Source organism: Alligator sinensis, unplaced genomic scaffold (genome assembly GCF_000455745.1).
Source record: "Alligator sinensis unplaced genomic scaffold, ASM45574v1 scaffold566_1, whole genome shotgun sequence".
Classification (NCBI taxonomy): Eukaryota; Metazoa; Chordata; order Crocodylia; family Alligatoridae; genus Alligator; species Alligator sinensis.
Window position 1 is genome coordinate 29,395 of NW_005842017.1, and position 22,068 is coordinate 51,462.

Consider the following 22,068-nt stretch of genomic DNA (forward strand, 5'->3'; position numbering starts at 1 on the left):
AGGGAAAGAAGGGAGGACATTTCTGACAGTAATAGAAAAAACTTCAACCCCTTGTAAGTTACTGGGAATGTACAAAAATGGGCCCCATCCTCTTCAATATGAAGTATTTAATTAAGATACTACCACTGTCTCCAAGGGAAGCTAATACATACTCTGAATGAGAACACCAAGAACAAGAATGCCTGAGCTACCAACTGAGTGAATGTTTAAAAAACATACTGCTGTCTTGCAGCAGCACTATAAAGATGCAACATAAAACATGCTCATAATTCAGAAAACAATCAAATCAATTTCCATGCCCCTAAGTTTCTCCCTATCAAAGTGCACGATATTGAAAGCCATACTTACAAGGTAAATTAGCTTCAAGTTCAGCAACCTCTGTTAAAAAGAACAGAAACATCATTGTTAAATGCAGACATAGTCAGAGAAATAAAAAGTTCTGACTGCACATCTCTCAAGGTTTAAGAAACTTTTTAAAACACAATGAAAAATGACAATATTCAATTACTTTAAAAAGTATTCAATACATTAAGTAATATTTTTAGTCTTCAAGTCCCTCCTGTGAGGGATGAGGTTACAAAGTTCCATTTTTTGGAACTTCTTTTCATATGCTCTTCCACAGAAATGCTCTTCTGGTCTTGGGACATTCTTCAAAGAAAGAAAAAAAAATCTTAATGCAACTAAAACTGGTTCAGCTCCCCCATCACAAATGATGTTTCCAGAATGTTTATCTGAGCTTCCACAGAACAAGTCTACTACATTAAGTGTACAAGATGCTCATCTAGGGCTCACAGCAATGCTAATTACTGGTGGATCAAAACAGAACTAACAATGGAAAAAAATAGGAAGAGTCTCCCAAACATAAGGACAGTCTGAAATACTGTTTTATCTTCCTATGTAAATTGTCACTAGTTAACAAAAGAAAAAGGACCTGCTTATTCAGTTGCACAGTGTAAACTGGACTAATGGGGCACAAAATGCACAGTTCGCAAAAAACAGGAGCAGCAACTCTTCCCTTTCAACTTAATAAAAATATAGCAATGGGGCATGGATAATCATTCCATGCATCTCCCATCAGTTGTGAGTTGGATCCAAATGGGGTAGCCCCAGCTCTAACAGACACCTGCCACACCATACGTTCAATTTAAGGTGCAATTCAAACCAGCTATAAAAATGCAAGTGCACAGCACGTTATAATTTATGGTGCACTTGCATGTTAAACAGCACCATAACTGCAATGTTTGCCAGGGCCCCAAAGTTATACCTAAATTGAAACATTTGCAAGTCGTCTATGATGTGGCTGGTAAATGCCTTCCTTTTGACCCTACTCTACTGCACAGATCTGCAGTTTATGTTCAAATAAGTTTTACTTATATTTAATCCTTCCAATATATTCAGTTTGCCTGCATATCTTAAATATTAAAAATAGTATATGTAAAAATAAATCTTTTCTTGCATCTTATCCTGGAAGAGCAATGAAAACAGGCTAATTAGGTTCCATTTTTGGCTCACAAGAAAGCTAGCACAATGCTCATGGATTTGGCTGCCAACAGTGCAAGAGAAATAATAAAATCCCAGCTCAAGATATACAGCTCTTTTTAGATTTTACATCAACTCTATTGACATTGAACTTCAAGAGGATTTTTTTTAGTGCACAACCAAACTTGCTCTGATAGCGACTCCAAATTTTTTTTGTGGCATTTTAACATAAAGGCTCTAGCCTATGTAGGGTTTATTAATATTTGATAGTAAAATGAATTAGGCACTTCAACCCTCCCTGCTTTCCATATTTTTATGTCACTTCATGGTTGAAATAACTCAGACTAGGTTTTTGACAGTTAAATAGTAGCAGTCACTGAGCCAAATTGTCTCCTGATACTGAGCTTAAAAAGCTAAATAGATATTGAACCTAAAACAAACTGAACTTGGTATTGAACTTAGAGATAAATAAGGAATCTGACTAATGCTATAATGAAAACACCTTCTTTTAATTCACAATTTAAATAATGTAGTAATACAAGCCTAAAATATTCCTCGGAGGTCCTCTGCAAATAAGCTTCAAACTTAATTCAGCCACTCATTATGGGTTTATGAATGCTCACCCTCACTTAAAGTACGACCAAAAGGCACACACCGATACTATACACAAGGTCTTTACTTAAACCTTTACTGGAAAGTATTTAAGCATCAGGCTTCACAATGCAAGGGGGTAAATTCCTTAGCACAGCACAGTGCAAATTCAGTCTTTCAAGTCTAATAGTTGATTTCACATCAAATCATCTATCACGGTGGCACTCTACCATTCAGTCCTGTGGGCCGAATGAGTGGCAAAGGGCTGTTCCGTGCTCTGGGGACTGGGCCTTGTGCTGCCTCAGCTCAGCCAGGTACCACATTCAATCTGGCTTGTAGGGTTCCCCATGGATCTGGGAATATGGCAGCCAGGGAGTGCCAACTAAAGCTACCATCATTACCCTATTGCCAAATTTCCAGACTCAGGGCGGGAGGATGAGGCATTCAATCTTTGCAGGCAACTCTAATCTGCATAGATTGAACCGATTTGCAAGTGGATTGACATCCACTTTTGACTCCAGAAAGGCAGGCACATACCTGCAGTGGCTCAGGCCAGAAGCCAGGGGGCACTAGAACGAGCCCTCCGCTGGAGGGAAACTAAGCTGTGGGGGGGCCGTGGCCAGGCCCAGGCAGGCCTGAGTGCGATTGGGGAGGGGTATAAACCCCCACCCTGGTCTGCATGGACCTCAGCCAGGGGGTACCTGGAGGTGGATGGGGGAAGTAGCTCCTATCAGAGGTCCCCTGCTGCAACTCCCTCATCTCAGACTGTCCTGCAGCATAGGGCTCTTGGTGAGTGTGGCCTGCAGTAAGTCCTGTGGGGCAGCTGTGGGGAAGAGGAGGGGTGAAAACACCCACCCTGTGCCTGGAGGGGGGAAGCCGACAGTGGGGGCTTTGCTCCCCTGCCCCAGCTGGGAGCTGGGTCGATTCCCCAGCAGAGGAAGGGGTGAGGCAAGGGAATCTACCCTACTTCTGGCTGCTGGGGGTGGGGCCAGTCCTGCTCCCTTGGAGCAGAGAGTCCAGTCCAGGGCTGAAAAACATGCTAGGGAACTCAGATTTAACTCACCTTAAACCAGGAAAGGATATGGGACAGGCATTGCATAAACTGGTTGGACCCAAACCAGTTAAGTCTGATACTACATTCAACCAAGTTTATCTTAAACCAGTTTCGGCCATTTTGAAACTGGTTTACTTGCACTAAACTTATGATCCGTTACAGGTTTAAACTGGTTCCTGATCACTGAAGCCAGTTTGTGTGTAACTTCTTGTCCTTAAGAATATTGAGAGAGGCAAGGGTTTTTTAGGGTGGTATCTTATGGGACCAACTATGTAGGTGGGATAAAGTTACATAAGATATCACCCTTTAAATAATCCTTGCCACCTGCACAATTTCTGGACCAATCACAGATGCAACATCATTCTCACATTGCCTTAACATAGACTGGCTTCTGTTGAACTTATTCATAAATCACAAAATTGAGGGTTGCTCTTTTTAGATCATATAGAGAGGACCAGAGCAAAACAACATGAATGTTGTATGGTCTCAACCATATAAACACAAACGTATTTGAGTTCTTTAAAATACCCTATGCAACAATATCCTAGCATGGGAGTCAGCAATCTGTGGCCCACAAGCCAAGTCTGGCCCACAGAACCACTGGATCCAGTGGCATTTGGCAGCAGAGGGCCTCTGCCACGGGTGCTCTCTTTTTATGCTGCCACAGGGCAAAGCAGCAGGGTGGCCAAGTTCTACTGCCCACCTACCCCAATCCAAACTGGATCATTCCAGCCTGTAACCAGAAAAGGTTGCCAACCACTGCCCTAGTGCTTTCACAAAACCACAACAGTTGGCTTAAGTTCAGTTTAAAAAAAGCCTCAAAAAAATTCACATTACTGTGGAGTGCTTTTACTGAACAATTTTTAAACACTTATAATTCCAGCACACCAAAAATATTGGCTCAGCTCAAACACAAACACCACCTTATTTATTTGTGTGATTTATATGTTGCCCTTCTCATCAAAAACCTCAGGGCAGCTTTAGATAAGAAAACAAAACAACTTATAAAACAGGAGCATTATGAAAAAAAGTGAGAAAATAGAACTAAAGAACTTAAAAGGGGAACCAGAATATCACTAGAAACCACAGATCCCTAAAGCAATCCCCTGGCCTAGCTTTGTTTGCCAAATGCCTCTTAAAATAGGAAGGTCTTACAGTGCTTCCAAAAGACATCCAAGCTTGGGACTCCGGTGGGCCTCAAGGAGGGATAGAATTCCAGAGCTGGGGAGGAACTGCCAAGAATGACCTCCCGTGCATGTTCGCCAAGTGTACTCAAGAGTATTGATGGTATTCAAGAAGGCTACTCTTGGCTGAACAGAGGGATTGCGACGGGGTGTAAGGGAAAAGTAAAATATTATATGAAATAAGAGAATAATAGTAGACTGACAATGATGAAATAAAATACAAATAAAATGTTACTTCTGCTTCCCACTATCCCAAATTCACCAAACTCGATGCCTTTTTTGAGACCAAATCTTTGCCTTCTGAAACCTGTTCCTTGACCATAGGCAGGAGTAATGAGAAAAGTACAACCCAGCCCGCTCCTCATGTCCTTCATGACCAGCAAGAAAAAGGGTGGAATTCAGAGACCGCAACGAAGCCGATGGTCAGGCAGCCATCCACATTAACTCATAGGAGCTCCATACAACAGCAGCCTTACCTCTCCCCTCCTCAGCTCATTCAGAACAGCTAAATTGAACCTTCTGAAATTAGTACATTTTTCCTTTGTGGTAGAAAATATTTTTTCCCCCCTTGAATGGATAACTCAGTGGGCTCAGACTGTTAAATTTAAAGTTCCTTTTATTTTCAGTACAGGTATGAAAAATCCTGAGACCACCTAAAGCAGCATTTCCCAACCTTTTTCACCACAAGGCACACTTACATGGCCTCTACCACACCACGGCCACTTGAATCACTAGCTGGAGCCTTGCCCCCTGCCTGGCTGGAGGCGTGGCTCCAGCCCAAAATGCCACGGCACACCTGGACATGCCCGACAGCACACCAGCTGGGGAATGCTGACCTAAAGCAACTAAGAATCAGTGTTTTCAAGAAATTGCCCATAGAAGTAAAGGTGTGGTCAGCTGGAATATGCTGTTCTCTGCAAAGTTTATGAAACAAGTAAAAATAGGAAGTAACAGAATTCTGCTTGACATAACTCAACTTGGCATGAAAAAGCAGCAAACAAGTGTTCGCAGAAGCCATTAAACAGATTTCTGTCAGCTCAAGTAATGGGTCCATGGAATACAAAATGGGTTTAACGAAAAAGGCCTGGGAAAAGTAGAGAGGTCAGCAGGGGCATGGTGGCCGTGAGTGAGGAGATTCTGTAGGCAGTTGCGGTGGTGTCGGGGGGGGGGGGGGGGGGCAGCACGGCAAGCAGCGACTGCCTGCAGGTGAAACCAATCTCAGGGGGTGCACATGCACCCCCTGCATGGCGCCAATGCACAGGTGAGAGAACTACTCATTCATTAAATGAGATTTTTTTTCAAAACAAAGACAGGCAGACCAACTTTAAGAAATATATTAAAAACCACAGCCATATGATCCAGAAGTTATTTTTCATAATAAAAAGGTTTATTTTAATATTTTTATACCATCCTCAACTCCAATAGTTACTAGCTCAACAAAGTGAGGGAAGTGGGCAGTGGGGTCCCCCAGGGCTCAGTCCTTGGGTCTGCAGTGTTCAATTTCTTTATTAGCAACTTGGACAACGGGGTGAAGAGCAGCCTGTTTAAATTCGCAGATGACACCAAGATTTGGGGCGAGGTGGGCACACTAGAAGGGAGGGATGGGATACAGCTGGACCTGGACAGGTTAAAGGGGTGGGCAAATGAAAACAGGATGGGATTCAATACTGACAAGTGCAGGGTGCTGCACTTGGGTAGTAAGAACCAGCAGCATACCTATAGGCTGGGGAACTCCCTTCTCGAACGCACGGTGGCAGAAAGAGATCTTGGAGTATTATTGACCCCAAGATGAACATGGGCCAACAATGAGAGAACACAGTAAGTAGGGATAACCGTACCTTGTCGTGCATCCACAGGTGTATCATAAGCAGGGCCAAGGAGGTGATCCTCCCCCTCTATGCAACACTGGTCAGGCCATAGCTAGAGTACTGTGTCCAATTCTGGACGCAGCACTTCAGGAGGGATGTGGACAGCACTGAGAGGGTCCAAAGGAGGGCCACTCGCATGATCCAGGGACAACAGGGCAGACCCTATGAGGAGAGGCTACAGGACCTGAACCTGTTCAGCCTTCGTAAGAGAAGGCTGAGGGGGGACCTAGTGGCCGTCTATAAACTCACTAGGGGGGGGACCAGCAGGGTTTGGGAGAGACCTTGTTCCCCCGAGCTAGTTGGGGGCAAGAGGGGAGCACAGCAAGATCAAGATAAAAAGAGCCACTGCATAGTGCATTTACACTGCAATTTAGGTAGGTCCTTACACAATGGGTAGAAAGGTACTTTGTTTCAGACTTGCTGCCTAAACTTTATTGGATACACCTTGTTTTTTAATTTTGTGATATATTACTGTTTCTATACTATTCACGTTTTCAAGGACTTGCTTTGTATTTCTTCTCAGCAGTTGCTGCAGAATTATCCCAGCCTTTTTAGTTTCTCTTTGTATGGCAGCTGATCCATAGCCCTGATGCTTTATTCTCCTTCTCCATATCTTTTCTAATTCTAGTATGTTCTTTCTGAGATGGGATGACCAGAACAACAGATAGTATAAGAGGTGTGTTCACCAGTGTGCAATCCTGACCTCTGCTTAAAAGAAATCATCCTTTCCATTTACACTGCTGATCTAAAGTTAAGACAAATCACTGAAAGCAAATTTAAACATTAATCTGTGTAAAGTCTGAATGATGAAATGTGCATTGAACATACTAAGTCTAGACACGTCATCATGGCCAGTAAGCAAGTGAAATGGATGTTACAGCCAGGCTGTTTACACACACACCACTCTGTTCCAAATAGTACATCAAAAGTAAAACCTTCATTTTATTAAGTATCTCATTATGCTTCAGTAAGACAGAAAACCACTAGAACTCCACTAATGTTTTACACCTAGATTACAACTACTCATTCAAACCAACTTCATATAGAGAACCTACTTTTCGTAACACAATGTCTTACAACTGTGCTTTTTAGGAACTCGTACATAAAACTATAAAAATCAACCCTCTTATTAACAAACAATATTCTCAGCGGCTTGGAGGCAGAGAGGGATCTTGGAGTCATAACTGACTCCGAGATGAACATGAGACAGCAGTGTAATGAGGCCATCAACAAGGCCAATCGCACCTTGTCATGCATTAGCAGGTGCGTGACTAATAGATCAAAGGAGGTGATGCTCCCCCTCTATGCGGCACTGGTCAGGCCGCAGTTGGAGTACTGTGTCCAGTTTTGCACGCTGCACTTCAAGAGGGACATGGGGAATCTCGAGAGGGTCCAGAGGAGGGCCACTCGCATGATTAGTGGTCTTTGTGATAGACCCTATGGGGGGAGGTTGAGAGAGCTGAATCTCTTCAGCCTTCACAAGAGATGGCTGAGGGGAGATCTTGTGGCTGCCTATAGACTTACTAGGGGAGGTCAACGGGGAATAGGGAAAGCACTGTTTAGTAAGGCACCTCAGGGAGTGACTAGGAATAACAGGTGTAAACTAACTGAGAGTGGATTTAGGTTAGATATTAGGAAGAAATTTTTCACAGTAAGGGTGGTCCGGATCTGGAATGGGCTTCCAAGAGAGGTGGTGCTATCACCTAGCTTGGAGGTCTTCAAGAAGAGGCTAGATAGTCACCTGGCTGGGCCATCTGACCTCAGTCCTCTTTCCTGCCAGGGGCTGGGGGCCAGACATGATGATCCATTGTGGTCTCTTTCGACTTTACACTCTATGAATATTTCTAAAATTATAAAGGAACATCAAATTTTAAAACACTTCAGCCCAAAAGTGTTTTACTTCTATGGCAGCCTGCCATTTACCACCTATTATTATAGCTCCAAAAAAAAAAAAAGTTAGAAAAAAAAATTCTCACCATTTTGTTTATTTTGCACAATTAATAGCATATAGTTTGCAGTCAGTCTCCCCCCATACAATATGATGCATCTACCTGGATAGCTCTTTCATGCAACACAGAAACAAAAAAAGATGAAACAATTTTAAACCTCTTTGATGCAATTCCAAACTCACAAAAAAAAAGTCAGTAAGGGGTGGGAGAGTGTGATGACAGAGGCAGATGTTAAAGATAAACCTAGTACTGACTTTGACAGACTCTCAATTTACAGGGAAAAGATTCCTGGAATAGATAAGTTAAACATTATTGACTTCAGTCATTTTAAAGAAAGTAGCTTATTTCTTTCCATCTGAGAGAAATTCTCCATACCCAGCTACTCTTGGGATTTATACAAAAAAAAAAAAAGCAGATGATCCTGATTTGACATATAAATGAGCATGAAGCTCAGAACAGAGCCCTTAAAATTGCTGCTTTCAAAACAATGCATATTACCTTCAAAGAGATTGTTCTCTTAATTGACCAAGGCATTATAAGGGATTTTTTTTGCTTAGTTACTCTTACCATAACGAAGCAAATTATGATCCACAAGGTTTTGTTTTTAACACAGAATGAATACGTTCTTCCCTACCATGAGATTAACAATCTCTCATCTGGCAACAGGCTCAGAAATGGCTTGAACAAGCTCGGAAAATGGGCAGACGAAAACCTGATAGCCTTCAACGCCAAAAAATGCAAGGTACTCCACCTCGGGAAGAAAACCCGCAGCATGCTTATTAGGTTTGGCACTGCTATGTTTGCTAGAACCATGGCCGAAAGGGACTTGGGGGTCGTGACTGATCACAAGATGACTATGAGCCACCAATGTGATGTTGCAGCTTGCAAAGCGAGCAAAATTCTGGCTTGCATCTATAAATGCTTCTCTAGCAAATCCCAGGATGTCATCCTCCTGCTGTACTTGGCCTTGGTGAGGCCGCAGCTAGAGTACCGCATCCAATTCTGGGCTCTGCAATTCAAAAAGGATGTGGAGAAGCTCAAGAGAGTCCAGAGGAGAGCCATGCGCATGGTCAGAGAGCAGGAAAACAGGCCTTATGATGAGAGGCTGAGAGCTATGGGGCTCTTCAGTCTGGAAAAGCACAGGCTCAGGGGGAAACTGGTAGCTGCCTATAAGTATATAAGGGGTGTACATCAGGATCTGGGGGAATGCCTGTTCACCAGAGCGCCCCATGGGATGACAAGGTCAAACGGTCACAAACTTCTCCAAGACTGTTTCAGGCTGGACATAAGGAAGAACTTCTTTACAGTCTGAGCCCCCAAGGCCTGGAACAGACAGGTGGTGCAAGCACCTACTCTGGACTCCTTTAAGAGATGATTGGACGTTTGGCTTGCTGGGATCCTGTGACCCCAGCTGACTTCCTGTCCCTGGGGCAGGGGGCTGGACTCGATCTTCTGAGGTCCCTTCCAACCCTAATGTCTATGGATCTATGCAACAACATCATTTCTGTTCCTATCTAAAAATAGAGAAAAGAAGAATCAGTCTTCTTTCAGATTCTACTTAATGTATATCTTTTAACCTTGTCAAAACTCAAGATACTATGTACTCCAACTATATATATATACTGGATATGAGCACAATTCTCCTAATTGAATATCCTCCTAGATTCCAACTAGAATTTATTCCTTATTGCTTATGTTGTAATAACTGTTTTCTGCACATCCATGAATCACTTAATTGCACAGTACTTTTCAGCCCCATCGTCAAATTTTTAATTAAGTGCACTGGGTTTAAGTGGGCCAGAAACATCAAAGTAGATGTCAAAGAGCTGCTATTAGAATGGCAGGAGCTAGCCAGTGTCATCAATTGTTCCCCTCACTTTCAACATTAGAAACCCCAACAGTAGGGCAGCTGGTCAGTTTCTGGGTTGCTAACATCCTAGGCTAGGGACAGATGTTCAAAATGCCTGAGCATGAATTGATTCAATCTTTGCAGGTTAATCAAACCTGGCTAGGCTAAATCAGTTTTGTAACCCGACAGACATCCCAGACATGCAGGCACATGCCTGCAGTGGCTCGAGCTAGAAGCCTGGGGGCGCTAGAGCACCTTCCCTTCCTTCCACAGCACTGAGCTGGGGCGGGGCATGGCCAGGCTCCCGCAGAATGCTCTGATTAGCCCAGAAGGGAATTGATAACAGTGTTTATTACCCTACTAAGAAAAAAACAGAGGGACACTACCAGCTTCCTGTTCATTCTACCCATTGATTCAGCACAGATGGTAGCTAGCATGTGGTTTTCTAGCTAATACACAGACACCTCTCTGTAAGGCAGAGGGGAGGGAAGGAATTCCTGCTTAGCAGGGAGTGGTGAGAGAGAAGGTAGGAAGCAGCCCACAGTCTTGAGGGGTGGGCCCAGCCCTGCTGTGGAACAGAGCCCCACCCAGCTCAGAGAGCAGCCTGGGATGCTGAGGGAGTCTGGTTTATCTTAAACCAGCAAGGGGTCTGGGATAGACATTGCATAAACCAGTTTGAGCCAAATCTGTTAAGTCTGATACTACATTCAGCCAGGTTTATGTCAAACTAGTTTCAGCCATTTTCAAACTGGTTTATGTGCACTGAACATCTATTCTGTTACATGTTTAAACCAGTTTGAGTACTTAAAATGGTTTACATTTAATGTCTGTCCCTAGCCCTAGTGCTCATAGCGCACTGCAAGCAATTCCTCTGCAGTCCATATTAATGTCAGTGCTGTGGAATAAGCAAATCTACACCTCCTGCCATTTTCAAGCCTTCAAATAATAGCCCCCAAACTACTGGTATCAGAAGACTTGAAAAAAGAAGGAAGCTGCTCAGTTTTAGATGTACTAATTACACAGCACTGTCTAACTAATAAGCACCGTTTTACATTAAGTTTAGTTAAATACATAGCCTTTTGCCAGCCCCAAGGCTGTGAACTTCAGCAACACATACTGCATATATCTTGACATTTCTGGTAAGCAACTCTGCGTCTGAATCCCAATTCCAGGGACAGAATGCTGATATTTTTCCTTTTTGTTCCTTACTCAAAGTTGTATCAAGGCAGATGGGCGTCTGACTCCCTTGAGCTGAATAATTAATTGCAGGATTGATATTAAAAAAAAAAAAAAAGGAACATGTGAAGCCTAAAAAAAGACTAATATAACCCATTTTTAAATTAGAGAAAAGTGTGTGATGTTTCCTTTCCTCCTCCAAATGCTGACTGTTATCAAACCTTATGCTTTAGTCTACATCCAATAAATATTTATGGAATTCTGGCATCATCAAGTGGGGCCAACCATGAAAGTTTAGGTCAAATAAAGAGTGGGATCTTTTCATCTAGGAAAACTAATAGTCTACAGACATTCCCCAGAGCTCATTGGGAGAGATGCTCTTGAGCAGGACCTGCCAATCCACTCCTACTTATGTGAACCAAGCTTGTAATCGCAGCACAGTGGTGTCTCCACACAGGTGGTCTCAAAACTTACCTCCATTTGTTTGAGAGCAGCCACAGCAGACACCACAAGAACACACTGTGTAGGCAGGGATGCTCTTGATAACACATCCCAAACCTACCACTGGCCATTACCTTCTGTCAACAGCAAACTCCCACAAAAATTAGGTACAAATAATACTTAACACTAATACCAGATAATTTACAAAGGAGATCAGGATGATGCTTTAAGTTCAAGAAAAATCTCAGCAATGCTTCCCTTTCAATTTGTTACATATCTCAGCAAGAAGAACTGGAAGTTTTATTATGTTCATCTCATACTGCCATGAAGTTTCACTGTAATTCCAACTTAGTTTGCTTTGGTAAGTGTTCATTCAATTGCTTTGAAACATCTCTATCACTCCTCCCAAACAGGCAAGATTTTAGTGCAATTTATTTTTAAACCAATTTATTCATAAACATTTCCTGTTTAAGTATGCAATGTCTTATGTAGCCTATTTAGAAATATGACTTGCTTATAAAGAGGGGAGAGGATACACAACAGAAAAAAACCTAAATTAATGTTTTGAATCCTACACCGGAAGGTGCCATGGAAGTTGTATTCTCCTTTTATATCATGCCTTGAGATTTTCTTGACTGCTGTTGTTGAAAGACACAAGTAAGATTATTGCACCTAAAAAAAAAATTAGAGCCAAAACAAAACTTTGCTAATTTTGCCAGTTTATACTGTGCGTTTATCTGAACCTACTATATTGCCAGTTTTGTTTCCCATTTTTGACGGTCTTTCACAAAAAGCAACTATTTAAAAAATGAAAATCTGGGGGTGGGGAGGATTGAAAACAAGACACAAACCCAGAAATTCCCAGGATTACAAAGCCAAAATAGTATCTGAACATTATCAATTTCTTTATTATAAAGACGAATTTCAAATTGGCACCAGATCTTCAACAAAATGAAAGGTGGGGTAAGGCATTATTTGTGCAATTGGGATACAGCGTAACAACTGCAGTTGAAAAACCTTCATGACCCATAAACCATGCACTCCTTCACTGGCACTCTAGAATCCTATTTTATATTTTTAGCTGACTGGACTTAATTTACCAGGAATATTTATTATAAAATCTTAATTTTCAGAGTACTTTTGCTTGTGGTCCCCAGCACCTGTCAATGCTTCAGAAATAACCTACCTTTGGGCCCAGTACTATGAGGCACTGAGCACTTCACCAGCAGTTGGGACTCAAGCTAAAGCTAGATTTCAACAAATAAACACGTCATTCCCTCCAAGTTTCCCTTCTGAGATTAAGTTGAAAACGTTATGCAGAACAGTATTTGAAAATGTAGCCTGTGCACACATTATGAATATCCCAAAAAACACCTGGGGAGGGAAGGGCAACTGTCTGGATAAGGGACAAAACTACAAGACCATTTGCAATTTTAAGGGCATCATTGCTCTCTACCTTGTTTCCAGCAGTACACTAGGCCTACAGAGAGTTATGGTTATGTATTACCCTTGATCCACAGCAGAACCAACATCAGTTGGAATCGACACAATGATCATGAGTGATATCAATTGTGATTAAGTGGTAATAGTAGTGTTACGTTCATCAACTGCAGAGCCCTTTTTAAGACAAGTATATCTGCCTTTTGTTAGCTTCTTCAGTATGCTCCACCTCCCCTCTCCCTAACATGCATGTTTTCTCCTTTCAAAATCTCTCGTCCAATATACATCAGTCTCACTGGGCGCCTCTCTATTCCAGCTCTCTTCATGAGCTGGCAGACTGAACAACTAGGCCCTGTTCTGTACCCACAAACACCTGACTCCCCCAAAGCTGGGCTCGTCTGCTCCTCTTCTGTCCCATTACTTCAGTTCAGGATGTCACAAAATAATTTTCCTCGCTGATTTTCAAGCACCAGATGCAGTTCTCTGACCTCCCTAGGGTTCTGAAAAGTACCATCATTCTGTGCTCCTCTTCCCACATGGTGAGTAGGGAACCAAGCAGGAGTTATAATCAGGCAATAATTTGTGGACTCTTGACTGTGCTACATTAATTGCAGAAGGAGTTAGCAAGGAAGAGAAAGCTACCAACTACTGCTTAACAGTAAATCCCCCAGAGGCCAAGAAAAACAGCTGGAAATAAACATCCAACTATTTAAGAATTCTTTCATTCTGAAAAAGTTGAAGTGATGTTGTAGTTGTGGTGGTCCAGGAAGTGTGGGGGTCATATTTGTTATCATACCAACTGTATATACATATGCTCTTCAGAACAGTCCTTTCTATTAAGTCTTTGCAAGATATCCAATTAGATCTTGGCATCTGGCAGGTATTAGTATAAACACCAATCAATCAGACTTCCAAACTGGAGAAGGGAACAAAAGGGCAGGTCTAGAAACAGTGACACACAAAGGGTCAGAAGGGCCCCATCATTTTTAGCAGCAAATTTTAAAGATTAAGTCAGTGATTCTTAACCTGGGTGCCAGCGCAACTGTGGATGCCGCAAGATCTTTTCAAGGGTACCATGAGGTGCGAGGAGATAAGTGCAGGCACAGATGCATCCCCAAGCTTCTGACCCGTCTCCACTACCAGATGCCTCTGCAAGCACTGTAATAAATAAATCAGTTTTTGAAAAGGGGTGATGCTCAGTCATAGTAGTTATGCAGAGGTGTCTTGAGCCTGAGAAAGTTGAGAACTACTGGATTAAGTATAGGACAGCACCCTGCATTCCAATGTCCACCACTGACTGCATCCAAAAAAAGATGATGTTGTTAATAACGAGCTGATAAAAAATGTTTTTTGCTAAGATGATTGATTAATGTTGCTATTTAAACTTTTTAGACCTCCAAAGTTACCACGAGGTCCTAAAACTCACCCAGACCTCACCTAGACTTGAAAAATGATATACCAAAAACCATATTAGTGGGGGGGAACCCCAAAACACATTTTTAATTAAGTACCATCTAAAACATGCTTGCATTTTTGATAGACGATGTCTAAAGCCTTTAAAAAAAACACAAACAAACAAAAAACACAAACCCTTACCTGTATTCAGTAATGGCACTGATGACCTAATCTACACCAGAGGCCATATGGGTTATGTTAGAGTTTACTGATAAACTATTTATGTTCTGTGCTGCATCATAATCATTCATATACACATATTACCTTGTTCACTTGTACCTAACAGGATTTTATAGTTCCATTCCTTCCCTAGAGCTTGGCCAAAATGGACACTCAAAGAAATCATGAAATCACTGCAACTATCATATCAAGATAGAAGCAGTACCAATAGGGTAAACCAGAGAAAAAGAACCAAGATGCAGAACCAGATTCAGGTGTGATGCATTTATGCTGGAGGCATCCAGGAGAGCCCACTGCTCACTGGCTAAATGGCTGCTCAACGATACCATTTAGTCATTTTTCTGTCTTAAACCTTGCTTTGCTCATTTTGCCAACACACAAGTCAGCATAATGAAGAAGAGAGCTATGCCAACCTTTGCCACAATCCCATATAGCTTTACTGCCTTCCCTCCCCTACAGTGCTCTCCATTTAAGTTCATCTCCATGGAACTAAAAATAGGCAATACATTTACCAGAGAGTAAGCACTTACCCCAACTCAATGTAAACAAGGCCCATTAACTACAGACAACACCTTGTGCTAATACTTTTGCACCTTATTGAGGGTAATCATATTGGGAATTTTTATATGCATTTCCGACACTGCGCTGGGCACTTTTAAATTAGCAAGCCATGCTAATTAAAAGCACCCATGCGTCACGTGCATCAACGGCACAGCACGCCTCTGTGCTAGGAAAATGGCAGCAGTGTGCTTTGATCTAAAGTACAAACATGTTTTAGTTGAAAGTGCACTGCTGCCATTTTCTCAGCATGGAGGAGTGCTGCACCGCTGATACATGTGACATGCGAGGCTGCAAGAGCGTGTCAATTTGTGTGTTCCAGCAGACTCAATTAAATCGAGTCTACTTCGATGTGCTGTATTTCCAGCGTGTCAGAGCAGGCTCCCCACAAGTGTGTAAGTGCCCATTGTTTCTCAAAGTGTCTCAAGTTTCTAACAGAAGCCTTGAAATTGGCAGTACCTACCTAGACACCTCAGGGTGGCTTGAGAAGCCCTGAAGTTGAGGACTCCAACTGTTCAATTAAACCAAGTACAATTGTTAACAGAGTAGACAGTGGAGCCCAACATTTCGCACTTGAGTGATTTGTGCACTTAACCAATATGCAAATAACCACAGCACAAAACATGCATGAAGTGATCCTTTTTTTAACCCATACAATCACCAGAAGACTGACCACTTCTTTCTAGCACTGAGTATGCAACTGTCATCCATACCTTGGAGATCTTCAGGCTAAACATATGAAAGTAACCACAAACTCCGACTCATCTGAATGAACAACGTTGGGAATTTCTTCTATGAATTATTTCCAGAAAGGTTATGACCTAGACATAACCTACGTGGTTTAACTTATTGGTGAATCAACAAAAACTTCAAATTTACTGGCTCCCAGATGTCCTAGAGACCGTCTTCCCCTCTCCACAATATTTAAGATTAGCTGGTTTACTCTTTCTTTCAGGGACACTAGCAAACTGTCCACACCTGAGAATATTGTCTCTACTTGTTCCCCAACAATCTCTCTTTGAAGAGCTACTATACTACAAGATTTTATGACTGTCAGGTCAAGACATAACGTTCATTTTTATAAAGAAACTGGTTACTTTGGTCGAAGTTTATCCCATCTATTCTGAAATTCACGAAAGCCTGGGAATTTAAACTTGTTTAATATTAAGGTCAGCTATGGTTTGCTAATGAGAATTAGAAAAATAAAGTCATTGCTATGCCAGTTCCCTTTGGGAGGGAAGAACAGAAAGTATGTAAATGCATGTTTTTACATTTTTTTTAATTAAAGCACAATGCTGTTATTCCCAAGAATAACAAGTACAAAAATGTACCTGATAGAAAACAATAACTGAGGTGTTTATTTTATTCTTTTGTTATAAGGGTACTGATTAGAATATAAATAATTGCATTTCAATTTTCCATGCAGTGTTGCCTGTGGATCAACAATGCTTAAAGCCAAACAAAAGAAGGATAAAATATGTTGTGTTTTTTTCTTTTTTTTTAAAGAAAATCCAAAGATTTTCACCAAAAGACCCCATTTTTTCCTATTTGTTTCCTTCCACCCCACCACATTGGCTCTCTTTTGTTCATACTATCTTGGCTAGAAGGCTTCAGAAGCTCCTTAAGAGGCTTGACCATTGTCACGTGGGGTTTTAATGTGAATTCTCATATTCCAAAAAGTGATGCAAGGGAAGGATGCAGGCAGACGGTATTACTAGATCTATGGGAAGGGTCTGATTATTCTGAAGCTGCAGAATTTTCAAAAAATCCAGTACCTGCAAAATGTTGTGGTACAATTTAAGTTTTCTTTCAAAGGGGAAAGCAAGCAAATCACAACACAGGTTCTTAATTTTGTATTTGTACAGTATAAGAGAGGTACAGTTGTCATTTTGAAATAGCCCCGAAATAGACTGAGAAAATTGAAGCATTACATTTAACTACTGTTAAGCCCATAGTAATTTACATGTCAACATTGATAAATTCACTGCTAATTATTTTGAGTAAAAACAGCCTGAACAGTTTATCCATTGTTATTAGCTGCACTAGCACAGCTGGGACTATGCTATCAGGTATTGCCAGGATGAACAAATGGCTAAATATGGGTGCAGGGAAGTTTTAGAGATTGAAATAAAATGCCATACTAACTGTTCATTATCACATGTAGTTCACAGTGTACTATGGGGTTTTTTTTTTTCCATTTATCCAAAACTACCAAGTCACAAAACTGTAGAAACTAAGGCACATCATGAAGATTTGGGACCTGTCTGCACTGGATTATGCTGATTCTTCTACAAGAAACTATCACAGTGTGCTGCATATTTATTCTTTCAATTCCCACACTTCTCACCCACATCTTTCCATGGACCCCAAACAAGGAAACAACAGCAGTCTGAACCGATTATTTAAAAAAAAAAGAAGTGTTGATGTTCTTATTGCTTTTATTTCATCGCAATTTGAGAAGTCAACTACCATGTCCCTCCAGTACTTTCAGGTTTGCTTCCTTGTCAATTACTTAAATTTTTGTTTAAATTTTTTTTTCCATTCTAATCTAATTGATCATCTTGTCTAGCACATTCAGTGAAACAAACATGTTGATATGCCACAACAATCAGTTCCTGGATGATGCAATATAATGTCATACACTGGACTCCAGGAGTAAACAACATAGGAAAGATAACCACTCCATTTTACAGGAAAAATAAGGTTTTGAATACTTTTATGCATTCTACTTGATGCCTTTTTGTAATAACTGGCAAAAGCAACCATCTCTCTCCAGTAGCAGTGCACTGGGAACACCGTCAATACCAGCTGTTCAAATGACACTCCCTGTAACTGCAATAGGCACTTAAAAGCAACCTAATGCATGGTCCTGCTTTCCCATGTTGCTCTTGACAGATGTCACCAACATTAACTACCATATTTACTTGATGGCCCTAATTATAAGATGACCCTGATTTTAAGACAACACCCCAATAATCAGATTCTATATATGCACAGTTTATAAATTTGATACAATTTTCCAGGTATAGAATCTAATTATTGGTGGTTTGTCTTGAATTTGTCAACCTCCCACTGCTACAGCAAGGAAAATAAGTCTGGGGAAGTCAGGTAGCCCTGTTGTCCAGTGCCCTCTCCTCCCCCCCTCCCGCAAAGAGAAAACTTCTTCCCCCTGAAGCCTTTTCCTCCCCCTTATTGTCAGACCCCACTCTCCCTGAGCACACAGAAAGGGACAAACAAATTTGAAACAAAAAAAAAAATAATCTTGAAATAAACATAACCGTAGCAACTGGCATACAGCACCCATTGACTTCGTTGACCAACAAATGACACATTATACCTTTTTTGAAACTGCTTAAGTTTTAACACAGGTACTCCATAAACACATTTTAAGTAGCACTTTAGCACCTACTTAGAAAGTACAAAATGTTTGCTTGTTTGTTTTCATCTGTATCAAGGTTAAATCAGTTTCAAATTCAGTTGGGCAAGGCTCAATAGTCAAGTACCAAAATTCAACTTAGTACAACTCAGTCATGAAGTATGCATGGCTATACCACCAGGCAAGTATCCTCTCTCCTGGACCCATCAGTCTGGAGCTTTGAATACTCTTCAAATCCAGGCAGGTATCCAATGTGCAAGACCCAGGTCCAGACATGTTGGTGTTCAGATACCTGCCCCCTCTTTGCTTGATCTTAACTTAGAAGGCTGAGAAAGCCAAAAAGACATGATATTAGTCCAAAGCCAAAAAGTTCGTCATTTACTGTATTGTTCACCGAGCTGAGCCCCACCAGAGTCAACAGCATTTCAAACCATGGCGACCCCACAGCTCAGTGCGTGAGTGTATTCCAAATACCACCCCCAAAGGATCTATGCACTTCTTAGCCCACACTCATGACTGGAACCATGTGTTCTTGTCATGAGTCCTGGGATCCTCCAAAAATTTTTATGCAGGTGAGGCATAGGGCAAACTGATCCAGCTTCACTTCAGGGAGGGCGGGGCCACACAAATCATGTGTGCCAGGCTGAGAGAGGTGCCAACAGAAGAATACTGGGTGAACCGTTTGGTGCCTTGTTTGATGATGTTTACCGGATATTTAAGGGTGAAGAAACAGGAACCATTGGAAAAGGGAAAGAAAGGCATAGCTCAGCTGTCAGAATGAAGAGTGTCAAAATTATGCAGTGTAATGGATTACCGTAACTCTTAAAAAGGAGTTGGAGCTGAGGTGGATTGAAATCTATCGGTACTACCATATATTTTATTCAGCTCCGCTGCATCCTTTTGGCTAGGAGCATGCGAGACTAGGGGACACTGAACCCCAAGACCTTTGCTTTCCTGCCATGGATTTGGGAAGTATCTGATGCTCAAGACTGGTAAATTGGAGAGGGAGGATACTTGCCCAGTGGTAAAGCCACATTGACTGAGCAGAACTCAGTCATTCAGTCTAAATTTGGAACTTGACTACTAGGCTAGGCTTGACCAGAACTGATTTGACCCTTGAAACAAAAATCACGGTAGGTTCCCATCAGCATGTCTGCCCCATAAAACAATTTATTTTACAGTCATGCTCCGTGTTGGCTGTATTTGATCAACTTCATAATCAGTTTCCATCACTGAAGCCATGTTGCTTTTGGCATCAGCTTAATTTCAGGCAATGTATTTAGTGAGGTTTCCCTGTATGTAAATATGATTGGGGGGTGGGGGGGCTTCTCTCTCCTTCCCTGCCCCCGCCCCCTGTTGACTGGGGGAAAAAAACCCTCATCTTAAATTCAAGTAATTACAATAATTAAAAAGTTGTCATGAAGTCTGAGGTCTTAATGTTCATAGATTCACAGAATGTAGGCTGAAAGGAACTTCAGACAACTGGGGTCAAGTGACCCTAGACTGTCCAGTCTCCTCTTGAAGATCTCCAGGGTAGGCAATTGCACCACCTCTGGAGGGAGCTTATTCCAGTCTGGACACCCTGGCTGAAGAATTCTGTGCTAATGTTGAGCCTGAAATGGTCTTCCAGGAGTTTGTAACCATTACTCCTGGTTTTCCCTGAGGGTTTCCTGATGAACAGTTGCTCACCAAGCCCTTGATGCACACCCTTGATGTAGCAGTAAGCTGCTACCAACTCCCTTCTTGGCCTTCTCTTCTTCAGGCTGAGGAGTCCCAGGTCTCTCAGGCTTACCTCACATGGCTTGCCATGCAAGTTTCTGACCATACAGATGGCCCTTCTCTGGACTCAAGCTTCTTGAAGTGCGGTGCCCAGAACCAGATGTAATACTCCATCTGTGGTCTCGTCAATGCTGAGTAGAGTGGAAGAATCACTTCCTTGGTTTTGCTGAAGATGCATCGATTGATGCACACCAGAGTTTTTTTTGCCTTGCTGGCTATAGCATCGCTCTGCCAGCTCATGTTCATACTGTGGTCAATTATTACACCCAGGTTTCTTTCATTCGTAGTGCTGGTCAGATTGGCATTAACAAGCCTGTATGTGTGCAGGGGATTGTTTGTCCCCAGGTGGAGTACTTTACATTTCTCAATGTTAAACTTCATCCGATTTTGATATGCCTAATTTGCCGGCCTGTCTAGGTCCACCTGTATTTGCAGCCTACCTTCAAGCGTGATCATGCTTCCCCATAACTTGGTGTTACTGAAACTGGGAAATAAAACCCCAAACTCAAGGAGTTATTGGAAGATCTGACAAAACCTGGTTTACAACACAGTCTATAGTAACCTAAAGGGGCACACCACCCCTTGGAAAACGATTTGCAAGATATTTTCTAGTGTAATTCTGTCAACTGACAGGTCTGAAGTAGCTTAAGAGGCCAGCCAATCCTATAAATTTTAAAACATAAGGTTCACGAGGTTCGATTACCTTTAACGAGCAGTTTATCTCGAACTGACACTCTCCGAGTAGAATCGGAAGCTGGATTGGATGCACGGGGCCCTTTGACACCATCATCCCGCTTCAGCTTGCTTGCCAGGGTTAGCATAACTGCTACCATCAACCTAGAAGGCAAGCAGAGAGACTGGTAAGCACTCCTCAAAGTGCAAGACAACCAAAATAGTTTTAAAAAGAAAAGTAAATAACTACATAAAGTATTTTGAGTTCCAGATAAATGAGAGTTCAGTGGTATCCATAGTATGCTACTCAGTGGCAGTAAAAGCCACTTGATAAAGCCACTAAGGAAATGTTATTTTGCAAAACGACAAATGACTGCACCCAATAAAAGCCATTAATGTTTTAGGACTTGAGGTTAAGCACCGAACGGAATATTTAAAGTTGGGTTGAGACAAGTCCAGGTGTAAATATGGAGTGAACTGGCTTACAGTGCATCAGGTTCTAGCACAGAATCAATTACAGCAGAGAAATTTCAGTAAGTTTCACTCTGCTATCAAGGAAATTTCTTTCTATTAGCTAAACATACCACTTCCTGAACTTGTTATTTCTACAGAATTTCAATAAAGGAGCCCATCCAAGCGATCAGAGAACCTTTAAGAAGTTGCAAATATGAAAAGACCATGCATATCCGTAGAGAACAAGGTGCAGACATCAAAAGCTGTATTCAGAAACAACTTTCTCCCAACAGTTCTGGCCACACAGAACATCAGGGAAGGGGGATACCATGGAATAGGAAGAGGTAACACAAAAATCTCCGGTCCTGAGGCAGCTTTGACAATTACCAGCATCTACAGTGAACGGAGATACCATTCTCTGTTAGGTGCTCCTTATCATTATCACAGTAAATACCTAGACAGGTACTCAAAGAGAGGCTCAAAGACGGAAGTGATATTTTGTTACAGCAGTCCTCCCTGATAGCAACTAAGAAAGAGTTGCCCAGTAAGTCACTATCCAACCTC

General features: G+C 41.8%; 1 protein-coding gene across 2 annotated transcripts in view; it reads right to left on the reverse strand.

Moving 5' to 3' along the window:
* The window catches only part of UBE2F (ubiquitin conjugating enzyme E2 F (putative)), a 43,704-nt gene extending 22,492 nt beyond the window's left edge, over nt 1-21,212 (reverse strand). Inside the window, exons 1-3 of one of the 2 annotated variants that reach the window (XM_025202247.1) lie at nt 21,083-21,212; nt 14,058-14,189; nt 349-378 (exon numbers count right to left, since the gene is read on the reverse strand). In XM_025202247.1, coding sequence (XP_025058032.1) covers nt 349-378; nt 14,058-14,189; nt 21,083-21,212 — 292 coding nt within the window. The remainder of the gene's footprint in view (nt 1-348; nt 379-14,057; nt 14,190-21,082) is intronic. The other variant, XM_014519204.2, reaches the window with a different exon arrangement.
* Nucleotides 21,213-22,068: the final 856 nt, after the last annotated feature.